Here is a 13,000-nt window from a genome sequence, read left to right as displayed (position 1 = left end):
CTGTGGCGCCGTGGCCGCTCCTCGTCCCGCATCTCTCGGTGCTGGGTCCCCGCAGGCATGGAGCCCTCGCAGGTTGCGATCATCGGCAGGTGACGCCTCTTCTCTTCCGCGGGTCGGTGCTGTGCCTGGGGGAGGAGGTGCCAGCCCGGCCCGGCTCCCGCGGGCTCTGGGCGCGGATGCCTGGGGACGTGCGAAGGAGCCCAGGCCCGGCCCGGCCTGTGGGGCGGTGGGCTGGCTGCCTCGGCAGTCTGTACCGTTGCAGGCACCGGGTGTGGCAGCGAGGTGGTAACTCGGGGTCGTGCGTGGGTTTTGACGTGTGCAGTCCGCGGTGGGGAGAGCACGGCTGGGGCAGGGGAGCAGTGCGAGGGAGGTCTGGCCAGCTGCAGGTTCGTGCTGCTGGAATTCAGGATCTTGGGCGGGAATGTACTTGTCTGGCTCATTGGAAAGGGTGTCTTTGTTTAAGGCAGCTCTACGCTACTTTAAAAACCAACAAAACAAACATCTGCAGCACCTCTAAGTAGTCCTTTAGGTCAGAAAGACTGCTGCCCTTTTTAATTGCAGTGTTTGGTTTGTGTAAGAGTTGTGGAGAAATCCAAGCACAGCTTTAAGGTCATGTTTGACAGCTGTATCAAGAAAATTCCTAAGTTTCTCTCAGGCAATCCTGCAGTAATACTTTCTTGCCGTGAGATACAGTGGTATTTCTGACTTGTGTGGGAATGCATCGTTTCATCTTTTTGAGGTAAAACTGAAGTTCTTTATTTGAACAAGAATCTGATGTGAAAACGTGCCAGGTGGTAATGGCCCCCAACACACCACTATAAATTGAGTCGAGGAGTGTGGACTGCAACAAACTATTAGCAAGACCACTTAAGGTGTCAGGACATGTGTCTTGGTGTCGTCATGTGATGATGACAAAGCTGGCTCTTACCGGTGGCGCTCCGGGAACTTTTATTCACCCTGTAGGTGTTTAAAGGATCAGGAGAGGTGGGCTCTCGCTTACTGTGGCTGTTGTGGCACAACTGCACTGAAGGCAGGAAAACTGTTTCTGGTAGCACCTGCAGAAATTGTTTGAGTAGATCTATTGTTAATACTTCACTGAACTCAAAATGACAATGCTTAAAGTGTCAAAAAGCACTGTTAGGGGGTCAAATATGCTAACATCAGGTTGTAATGTTGCTGTCATGTACAGTAGAGTAACAGTGCAAGTCTGATACCTACCATCAACTTATTTTGCATGCTCTGTAGTTCAAATGAACAAACCCCACAATCCTAAAAACCTTTATCAAAATAAACTTTTTTGTCAAACACCAATTTAAGGAAATTTAATTTAAAAGTGCAATTTGACAGAGATGATGCTAATTTATACTTGTAGGTCAGATATGCTTGCTTAAGTGATCCAAATGCTTTTATTTTAGGAATACTTGTTAGCCAGGAGTCTACAGTAGCTTACAAACCTTGACCCATCCCTTACCTTTTATGTTAGTGTGTTTGTTCTGTAGTTTGCCAAAAAACTGCTGAGGTCTGACCTTAGTACAGTGAAGCTGTGTGTGTTTTAAATGGTAAGTTTAGAGTGAGAACTTACTGTTCACTTAAAAGTGAAACTCTGCATTTAGTTGAGGCTTTTTTGACAGTTGTTTCCACTGATTCCTGCTGTTTCCTGAAACTTCCTGTTTTGTTCCACTTTTTTTTATATTTAAACCAAAGTCTGAGCATGTTCCTGTTTTGTTTTCCTTCTTTTCTCAAGACTGTTGCTTTATCTCTGACTCTTACTCCTCTTTTATTTCTTTATTGGTGCTCTAGTGGCCTTGTGTTTTCCAGTTGCCAGAGATTGCCTAAATTTAGTTCTATCAATACAGTGGTCTCAGAAATCACAGGAAATGCATGTAGTTATCAAAACCCCCACTGTGACAGTCATAGGGCTGCTCTTGATTCTTGTCTCTGTTATGAAGACTTCATTTTTTTTGCCATCTCACATTATTTAACTGAGATACTACACTGTTCCTCGGTGCTTTCATCTGAAGAGGCTGATGCCTGCTATAAATCTGATTAAGTCAAAACTTGCATTGCCTTAAGAGACATGATAAAATTATCAGTTACTGCAAGTTTCCTTTATGTATATCTCAGTAATGTGACTTAACCAAAAGATGTAGGCAGATTGTTCCTGCATGCCTCCAGCATGGTAGGATGCTTTATCTAAAAATAAGGGCAGTCCTATAAATGGAAAAGCAGTATCAGACCCATGTTGTGGGGTTTTTTGTTTGGTTTTGGTTTTTTGTGTTTTGTTTTTTTTTCCCCTTTTCACATGCTTATGGTATTTCCTGAATTGTAGAGAACCCATGACTGTGGTAACTGAACCTTAGGTTTTCTGATCATCTCTGAAGCAGGATCCTGAACTCTTGGGACAATGGGCTGGTGTCTGTCTTTAGACTATGAACTGAACAGAGGAGTTTTAAAATTAAAAAACAAAACAAATTCTTTAATGTAATTCCATGCACCAACTCCAGATGAAGACTGCAGCTGACAAAACTGCTGATACGTGAGTTCCAGTGTCCCAAAGTAGTAGTTCCTACTGGTTTGAATTCTGCTGTGCATTTTCTGTTTTGTCTTTCTTCCTCATTATCTTTCTTCCAGCTCTCAAGAGAATCTACTACACAGCTAGCAAAGGATCTATCTCTGTTAGAGATCTGTTTCTTATCAATATATAACCAATCTTTTCATTAAATACTAAAGAGTCCAAGCTCTGTTTTCCTTCTTGCAATACTTGTCAGACCTCCTTCCCAAAAATAAATGATTCTTCATTAATTGGATGATACTTTCTTTTCAGTGGACTCATCGGTCGCAGCTGGGCCATGGTGTTTGCTGCTGGAGGCTTCAAAGTGAAACTTTATGATATTGCACAACAACAGCTAACAAGTGCACTGGAAAACATTGGGTAGGTCACCTGACTTGAAATGACTGGGATTGTAATGAAACTCTGGGATTTCTGTAGTTCTGAATGAACAGCTTCATCTTATTATTTAAGGTAACATAGATTTTAAGCTTGGAAGAAGACTTTAACTCAGAAGTACAGATCCTGTTAAAATCAGAAGAATGGTGCTCACAAATATCTTAGTTATACTTCTGAAGAACACTTAAATTCTTAAGTAATGATTTAAGAGCTTAAGTTTAGATCCAGATTTTTTAAATTATATTTAACCATGATTAGGTTATCTGTGGGCTAAGCTTAAAATACTTGAACATAAGAGTTTTTGTATAGAATGACACCAAAGACTTTTAAAATATAATTAGGTTAACATGGATTGCTGAGGAGCCCTGCTACAATTGTTAGTATCTTATAACTAGAATTTTTTTAATTTTTAAACTAATATTTTTTTGAATCCTAGAAGGAACAGATTGCTGGTTCCACTAACATGCAACAACTGATGTGTTATAATAGAGGCTAGAAGCATCTTTAGGAGGAGCAAATTTGAGAGTGCGACCACAAGAACAATTGCAGTGGTTCAGACCAACAATCCTCAGCCCTTTGCACTGCCCTGTGGCACTATGGCTAAAGCCACATGCTTTTGGTACATGACAGAGCTACAAGTTCATGTCCTGCCTATCTGCTCACCTCCCCCAACCTTTGGTGCCTAGAAGTTGTTGTGTATTCAGTAACTCTAACTAGATTTCTTCCAAGTATTTCCTTAACCTTCCCTTGAACCTCTGTAAATCCTTTTGCGGCCTCCTTGCCAAAGGACTTTGTGTTCTGCAGATTTACTGCTTGCTGGGTGAAGAGCTATTCCCTTTTGTTTGTTTTGAAGCTGGCTTCTCGGTTGCTTTTTTTTTTTTTTTTTTTTTTTTTTGTCCTGGAAATACAACTTTTACACATCTATGAAATTGTGCACAATAAATGTGCTACCTTATGTTGTTGTATCAGCATTTAATGCTAAAATTCAGATTGCTCCATGATCAGCGTCAACCTTAAATGCATCAGCCTTCCCTTCATGATGCCTTGGGGTGGAATATGTCAGCTGGTATGGGGAGTAAGCTGCCCTTAGGAAGGGTTGTGGTGTGTTGCATCGTGATGGCTTTCTGTAACAAGGCTTACAGCAAGGAGGAGTGACTTCAGGAGCCCCTTGTGGGTCAGTTCAGTTGTTGGAGTTCAGAAGTTAAACAGTATGTGATATCTAATGAGTTTTGCTAAAAAAGGCTTAATAACAAAAGAGGAGGGAGATCTATCTTCTACAGTTTTAAATGACTTTTTTCTTTCCCCGAACCTCTCTTTCCATGTAGGTGCTAGACCAAGCATCTCTGTTGCTACACCTAGGTGACAGACACATTTGGGTTTTTGCAGAATTGCTGTCATAGTAGTAGCCATGATGAGATTCTGGATTATTGCAGAGTCAGTTTTGCAATTTGTGTTACTAGAGACTTTTGTAGCCATGATGAGATTCTGGATTATTGCAGAGTCAGTTTTGCAATTTGTGTTACTAGAGACTTTTCTCTTTCTAATTGCAAAATGAGGTCTTTAGCCTTCCAAGGTTTTTGGCTTGGAAAAGTGTTAAAATATCATGTGTAATAAGGTAGAGTGCTATTTGGGTGTGTCTGTATTGTCCTGTGCCTGCATATGCTGTGCCATAGAAGTTCAAGAGGGTTTTGCCTTTTACATAAGGTGTTCTTAACTCAACTTATAATTAACTTGTGTATCTTGGCTGTTGTAACATCCTAGTTAAAAAGCCTAGTTTCAGGATAACGTAGTTTTTGTGACCATGCAAGCTATGCAGTTTCTTCAACCAGCATTTTAATGATTGTATCTTTCAAAATACAGTGAAACTTGAACTTCTATGCACTGATTTCGTAGCACGTAACCTTAAGTAAATCCCTTTTGAGTTACTTGTGTAAGAGCTGTAGCTTGAGTAGGTAACGAGGGCTCCCAGGAGAGAGCAACTGACAGAGCCAGTTGGTGCCTGTTTTCTCTGGACTTTCTGGGATTTACTTTCCTTTTTCTTTCCAAATAACTAGTAGTTTTAGGGAACTCTTTAGGCTTGGGGTTTTTGTTTTAGTATTGCTAAAAATATTTGTTCCACTTTAGTCTGCAGTCCATAAACTTTTCGTGTGTGGAGGTACTCTATGTATTAAGGAGAAACTGGAGTGTTCAGAGAACTGTTTGTAGTGTTTCCCTTTTCCAAACAGAAGTGGGATTTGTGTAGTAAACAACATTCACTTCTAAAAGGAGATTATACTCCTTTGATAGAAGTGATACTTTAAGTATTTATTAACTGGTTTATGTGATGGGCTTTTAGTGTATTGACTTGTAGATTCAGAACAATGAGTTATATAAAGGGCATCTCAGGGCTCATTAACCTGATGAATTCAACTTGAATGCAACAGTAGGTGAGCAGCAGGAGGGTGTAGTCCTCAAGAGAACTGGAATGAGTCTGAGATGGACCTACGATGATCATGATAGCCTGCATGTATCTGTATAGAAAATCTGAAATGTACACTTTAATATTCAAAACACTTGGTTATGTGTAAAAAAAGTAAGATTAAAGTGGAGAATTTTGATCTACTGAAACAAGTGGAAATATGTATCATGTTGCCCACAATATCAGCAGACCAGATACAGAAAGAAAAGGAGAGTGTGTTTACTAAGGCCTAACATGGTCCGATGGATTTCTGCCTGTTGCCAGACACATAGCAGTGAGTGCCCTGACACAAAATGACCACACATTGAATTGAACTGGGTGTACCAGTGGCTCTATTAACCAGTGTCTGTTCTAATAGAACAACCTTTTGTTCTGCTGCAGAAACAAACTAATGAACAGCTTTATGACACACTTGACCTACTTGAATACATAGTGTAGCAGCATGCCTTGGAAAATGTAACTTTTCATATCCTTTATGCTTTCATATGAGTCAGCGTGATTCTGGTTTGAATGAAGTAGAAATTCTTTAGTGCATGTTTCCATCCTCCACCCCCCCAAACCTGTATGATTCTTGTGTTATGTAAACTTTTTTCAAATAGTTACTGTGCTGCCATTCTAAGCATATTTGTGCTGCTGATAAAGACTGATTAATTACAGTGGAAATGCTGTATTTTTACCCTTATGTAACTGGTTCTTGTTTTATATAGAACAGTCTTTGCACATACCATGAAAGACTATTGCAAAGGGAAAAAGTTCATTTGACTCTGAAGAGGACATTAAAACTTGGATATTTGTGCATGCATTCTCTGATTTCTTTCTAGAAGTAGATGCTGATTAAATATGGTATTTACTTAGATGCAAAACTGTATCTCCTCCAAGACACAGGAGCTGGTAACTGGTTTTAATGTATAAAAGCCAAACAATTGTATGCATAAAGGCTATAGTTAACTTCAGGGAAAAAAATCATAGATCTTGAGAAGCAGCCTGTGCTAAAATATGAAGACAGGATTATTTTTAAAACTCTGATTATATTCAACTGCACTAAGCAGTACATTTATAGTAGCAGCTCTTCTCTGTCTTCTTAACCTTCCTTCCTATTTGCCCAAGTAGAAAAATTTTCTGACAAGTTGAAGTTGATTTTGTGAAGTGGTAGTTGTTTCTAGGGATATGGGCACATAAAATTACTATTGCTACTCTTAGTACATAGATAAAAGTGAAATGAAATAATAGTATTAAAACATGGAAATACTTGGTTGGAAGGGAAGTATCTTTGACCCTTTCTTTATTAAATAATAGGGACCCTCTTCCTTAAATTTAAATTTAATTAATTGAAAATAAATTATTCGTGAGTTCTGTAGAAGTCCATTCTGGAAGAACAAAACTCTGCTTTCTGAAAATGGATATGTGTTAAGGTTGTGTGGTACTGAATACAAACTCAAAAGTGGGGCTGTTCAGTGACAATTACTTATATGTCAGCTTTATCTGACTATAGATTGCTGTTCTGCATGGTTCAAAGATGTTTGGTCTTTAAGGAGTTGCAACCAAGCAGTCTTGAGATCAGAATATTGTGCTTCCTATTTGAGTATTAATTTAACCATAAGTTTTATTGAACTTGATATGTAGCAAATTGCAGTATTGCATTAAGCAACCTTAGTTTTTTACATGCTGTAGGAGCACAGTTGCTGTGAACAAGCAAACAAGATGTTGGGACTAGAAAAAACTAGCATTTCTCTGCCCACCTTTAGCCAAATGGAGAGAAGTACTTTAAGAGTCTGTACCATTGTGAATGGGGATCTGGAACTTGTACTGAAATGCCTGATGTATGGCAGGTTGCAAGGCCAGAGGAGTAAACCATACCTATGCATATGACTTTGTTACAGCAAAATTTTGAAAGACTCTTCTCCCCATAACTTAAGCTCATCATCTTTCTTGTTCTAGGAGGAGACTAGACTCTAGAAAAAAAACATTTGAATGTACATTACTTCTTGCTGTCTGGTGCCCTCTTATGCTCTGTTTGTATAAAAAGGGAAACAGTTTATGGGGTTGGCTTTGCAGCATGAGTAGTATGTTGATGTAGGCTTTGTTCTCTTTTCCTAGCTCATGCCATGTTTCCTGACGGTGTGGTTAGATACTCTTCCAAAGTTGGATTCTTCTTCCAGTCTTTGTTCTGTATTGTATGGAGACTGTATTTGTATCAAGGGCAAAATGCAGCTTGGCTTTGGTCGTCCTAGATCGTAGAATTGTAGAATGGTTTGGGTTGGAGGGGACCTTAAAGATCATCTAGTTCCAACCCCCTGCCATGGCCAGGGATACCTTCTGCTAGCCCAGGTTGCTCAAAGCCCCATCCAACCTGTCCTTGAACACTGCCAGGGAGGGGGCAGCCACAGCTTCTCTGGGCAACCTGTTCCAGTGCCTCACCACCCTCACAGGAATGAATTTTTTCCTTCTATCTGATCTAAATTTACCCTTTCAGTTTAAAACTGTTACCCCCTTGTCTTATCACTGTACTTCCTGATAGAGCCCCTCCCCATCTTCCCTGTAGGCCTCCTTTAAGTACTGGAAGGCCTCTATAAGGTCTCTCCGGAGCCTTCTCTTCTCCAGGCTGAACAATCTCAACTCTCTCAGCCTGTCCTCACAGGGAGGTGCTCCAGCCCCCTGATCATCTTTGTGGCTTCCTCTGGACCCACTCAAGCAGATCCATGTCCTTATGCTGGGCACTCTAGAGCTGAACACAGTACTTCAGGTGAGGGTCTCACAAGAGCAGAGTAGAGGGGAAGAATCACCTCCCTGCTGGCCATACTTCTCTTGATGCAGCTCAGGACACAGTTGGCTTTTTGGGCTAAGTGCACATTGCCAGCTCATGAAGTTTTCCATCCAGCAATACCCCCAAGTCCTTCTCTGCAGGGCTGCTCTCAATCCATACTCTGCTCAGCCTGTATTTGTGCCTGGGATTGCCTCAACTCATGTCTAGGAGCTTGCAATTGGCCTTGTTGATCTTCATGAGGTTTGCACAGGTCCACCTCTCAAGCCTGTCAAGGCCCCTCTGGATGGCACATCCCGTCCCTCCAGCATGTCAACCGTGCCACACAGCTTGGTGTCGTCAGCAAACCTGCTGAGGGTGCACTCAGTCTCACTGTCCATGTCACCAACAAAGATGTTAAACAGCACTGGTCCCAGGAGTGACCCCTGAGGAACGCCACTCGTCACTGCTCTCCCCTTGGACATTGAGCCATTGACCACAATTCTCTGAGTGAGACCACCCAGCCAATTCCTTATCCACTGAGTGGTCCATCCATCAAATCCATGTCTCTCCAATTTAGAAACAAGGATGTCATGTGGGGCAGTATCAAATGCTTTGCACAGCCCAGGTAAATGATGTCACTTGCTTTTCCCTTATCTACTAATGCTGCAACCCTGTTGTAGGCACCCACCAAATTTGTCAGGCACAGTTTGCCCTCAGTGAAGCCATGTTGGCTGTTACTAGTCAGCTCCTTATTTTCCATGTGCATAGTTTCTGGGAGCATCTGCTGCATGATCTTGTTGGGCACAGGCAGACCCTGGTGAGACAGGCCCATAGAACTACAGGCCAGTCATCCTTTCTTCTCTTTTTAAAAATGGGGGTTATGTTTCCCATTTTCCAGTCAGTGGAAACTTCACCAGGCTGCCACTGCTTCTCAGATATGATGAATGGTTGCTTAGCCACTTCATCTGCCAGCTCCTTCAGGACCTGTAGATGCATCTCAAGTTCCATGGACTTGTGCATCTTCAGGTTCCTTAGATGGTCTCGAACCTGATCTTCTCCTACAGTGGGTAGTTCTTCATTCTCCCAGTCCCTGCCTTTGCCTTCTGTGACTTGGGCAGTGTGGCTGGAGCACTTGCCAGTAAAGACAGAGGGGAAAAACTCATTGTGTACCTCAGCCTTTTCCATGTCCCAGGTAACCAAGTCTCCTGTTTCCTTCCAGAGAGGGCCCACATTTTCCTTAGTCTTTCTTTTATCTTCAATTTACCTACAAAATCTTTTCTTTTTGCCCTTGATGTCCCTGGCCAGGTTTAATACTATCAGAGCTTTGGTGTTCCTAACCTGATCCCAGGCTGCTTGGACAATTTCTTCGTATTCCTCCTAGGCTACCAGTCCTTGCTTCCACCCTCTGTAGGTTTCCTTTTTGTGTTTGAGCTTGTTCAGGAGCTCCTTCATCCCTGCAGGCCTCCTGGCATTCTTAACTCACTTCCTCTTTGTTGGTGTGCGTTGCTCCTGAGCTTGGAGGAGGTGATCCTTGAATATTAACCAGCTTTCTTGGGTCCCTCTTCCCTCCAGGGCTTTATCTTGTGCTACTCTGCCATGCAGACCCCTGAAGAGGCCAAAGTCTGCTCTCCTGAAGTCCAGAGTAGTGATCTTGCTGTGCACCCTCCTCGCTGGCTAAGGATCTTGAACTCCACCGTTTCATGGTTGCTGCAGCCAAGGCTGCCCTTGAGCTGCATGTGCCCCACCTGCCCCTCCTTGTTGATGAGAACAAGGTCCAGCATAGCACGTCTCCTCATTGGGTCCTATATCACTAGGAAGTTATAATCAAATTGATAGTTTATTCAAACAATTGATTAGTTTTATATATCTTTTTTGAGGGAACATCTAAGTAGACAATTCTTATCAAAGTATATTTTTGATCTTGAGTGCCTGACACTGGCATGTCAAGCTTATGCTAAATATAGTCTTGATTTTTACCTTTCAATTTTACCCACCTCCACACCCCCAAAATAATGCAATAAGCTAGCTAGGGAAAATTGCTTCATTTGCAGAACTAAATAGAGAATGTGTTAGGCTTTGGAAGGGGATAGGGTCCATCTTTCCAAAGGTTCTGGCTGGTCATTCTGCAGTCAAAAACGCCTCCAAAGGGAAATTTCCACCTTGAACCTAAACTTAAATAAACAAAATATTAAGAACCATAGAAAATGCTTCCTAGCAGGAAGGTTTCCCAGCATAAACTTGTCAGTTCTGATACCTAAAGAATCTTGACAAACCTAACGAGCAAACTTAGCTCACTAGATCTGGAGATAGCGTTGGTATTGATCTTCTAAGGGTAAGAAGTGGCTTGTAGTGGATTGCAGGCCCTGCTCAGACTTTGTAATATTGGCGACTCTGTATTTACCATGGAAAAATATAATGGCTGTAACAGCATTTTCCTGTTACAAAATCTTTGCTTTCATTGCAGCACCCAGTTTGTGTAATGCCAGTATAGACATCCAGAGAGTGCCACGGCTGGAAAGCAGGTTGTGTGTGATAACTTTAGGAGATCTCAAAATTTTGATTGGCTTTTGTGCATCACCATGCTCTTATGTCCCAGCTCCTCTGTCATCTTGCTTTATACCGCTTCAAAACTGTGTCAAAGGCAGATATGTAACTGTCCCTCTTTACTTCATCCATGGCAGTGGCAGAATAGTAATTTGGCAATGTTGGATCTCTCTTACCTGGACAGAAACATACTTTAGTCATCCAGCTTGTGCTGCTCTTTCAGGAAGACATAATGTACAATAACTTTTCCATGGTGTGGTGTGTGCTTACCTTTAGTTTGGGGAAAGCAGGAAGAGGGAAGGTGATAGCTAATGCATATTAATATGGCCAGTTGCAACTCAGTATTAGCTGCTTGCTATTTGACTATTGCAAGAGTAGACAGTGAGCTGGTCTCAGTCAGGGGCTTTCAGTTTCCTGCTTATTCTGTTGTGTCTTAGGGTAGATATATTGGGCTGTTGATGGTTTGTTGTTTTGTTGGGGTGTTTTTCCATGTCAGCTACCCTCCCATTTAGCACTAGATAGCAGTCTGGTGCTGTGACCGGTTAACGGACCTAGTCTTTGGGTGGTGGAGGTTGGCTGAATTTGTGAAGAATAGTATTGGTGGTGTCTTCCTCTCCCTTCTCCTTGCTGGTTTGGGCAGTAAGTTTGTGTTTAAGTGGTCTTTAATCTTTTCAGTATTTGCTTATTGCAAAAATGTGTGCTGAATAATATGACTGTGCGATAATAGCTGTGGATAAAGGTGAGGCAGTGGAGTGTGAACAAGATAAGTTAAGTATTAGCATCACTTTCAAGGTCCTTCTGTAAAAACTTTTAGAATAGGATTTGTAAGCGTGAGCATCCCAGGCAGTTTATGTGATCAGGAGGGTGCCTTATCTTGAAGCAAATACTGGTTCAATTCCCAGAGCAATGTTGACATGGTGTTCTGGGTTCAGCTGGGATAGAGTTAGTTTTCACAATGAGCTGGGAGGAGGCATAGCCAGGAGAGATGACTTGAAATAGCCAAGGGGATATTTGATCCCATATGACATTGTGCTCAGTATGTAACTGGGAGAGCTGGCCAGGGGGAGGAGAGATTGTGGCTCATGAATGGGTTGAGCGGTTCTGGGCAGTGAGCAGTTGCATCGTGCATTGTTCATTTTATATGGGTTTTTTTATTAGTTTTATTGCTATTATTACTACTACTCTCCTTGTGTTGTCCTATTAAACTGTCCTTATCTCAACCCTTGAGATTTCACCTTTTTCTTCTGATTCTCCTCCCCATCCCATCAGTGAGTGGCTGCATTATGCTTAAACCATGACACATGGGCAGTCAGGTGCAACAGTAAAACTCCGGAGGTAGACAAAGTGTGGGCTCTAGAAGGAAGTAGTATTTCCTTATGGATGTGAATTCTTCATTCTTCGAAGACCTTACAGATATTAATCAAACTCTTCAAACTGTGCACATGATACAATTGCTAAGCAGTCCTGTGGGTGTGTCTCATGGATGTGGCTATGATTGCCTCAGTCTGTGGTCATCCTCAGGGATGATCACCCTGAAGTCTAGGCTGCTTTGAATAAAAAGGTATCCAGTAGAGGTCAGTGGTGTACTACTGCATCTATAAACTTATCTGGTTTGTGCCTTCCTATGTAGTAAATACCAGGAGAAGCTCCCTTTTGCCACAGAAGTGTGGGCAATCTAATACCTCAGGGGAATATAAAGAGGGTTTAGCATTTGGAAGACTTAAAATTAATTTGTGGAACAAATCAGCTCGAATGTCAGTAAATATATTGTTGGAAAGTGGGCAAAAAAATTTTCCTGGGAGAGAAGGACAAAGTTCAAGTAAGGCACAAATTGTATTTCCTATTCCATGCTTTAAATAACTATACTACTTTAAATAAATGAATAGCATGAAGATTGGTGATGTTAACAGGAGGATTTTTGGTTAGGAGGGAAAATCAATCTAGCCTTTAATTCCCACGTATGAAGATGATGTTTTTTGGGGGTTAATTAAGAAGTGGCATTCTTGGTGTACAGTGTAGGGTGTAATGGCTTATGATGGAGAAGTAGAAATGATAGGATGGTCATCACTGGCAGAGAAGGAACAGTATGGAACAGGAGACAGGTACTGCAAATTTCTGTAAAAACTTACAAAAGAAAAATAAGTCAGCTCTTTTAGTCTGTCACTCTAGCTTTTTGAATCCCTCAGTTACCAATCATGGAGTGGAGTTTGAGAACCAGGGAGGGTGAGACTAGTGTCATATTGCAGAGAAAGTAACAAGAACTTTATCCTCTTCAAAGAAAGACATAATTCTGTTGTGGTCTCTTCAA

At 41.6% G+C, this 13,000-nt stretch overlaps 1 protein-coding gene across 1 annotated transcript in view; it reads left to right on the top strand.

Moving 5' to 3' along the window:
• CRYL1 (crystallin lambda 1) overlaps nt 1–13,000 on the top strand; it is a 59,273-nt gene continuing 46,273 nt past the window's right edge. The window contains exons 1-2 of the mRNA XM_026853798.1: nt 1–89; nt 2,825–2,932. Coding sequence (XP_026709599.1) covers nt 58–89; nt 2,825–2,932 — 140 coding nt within the window. The 5' untranslated portion in view covers nt 1–57. The remainder of the gene's footprint in view (nt 90–2,824; nt 2,933–13,000) is intronic.

Source organism: Athene cunicularia (assembly GCF_003259725.1).
Source record: "Athene cunicularia isolate RWA chromosome 1 unlocalized genomic scaffold, athCun1 chr1_part1, whole genome shotgun sequence".
Lineage (NCBI taxonomy): Eukaryota > Metazoa > Chordata > Aves > Strigiformes > Strigidae > Athene > Athene cunicularia.
The sequence above is the reverse complement of the archived record's forward strand: the minus strand, read 5'-3'. Positions and strand labels throughout refer to the sequence as shown.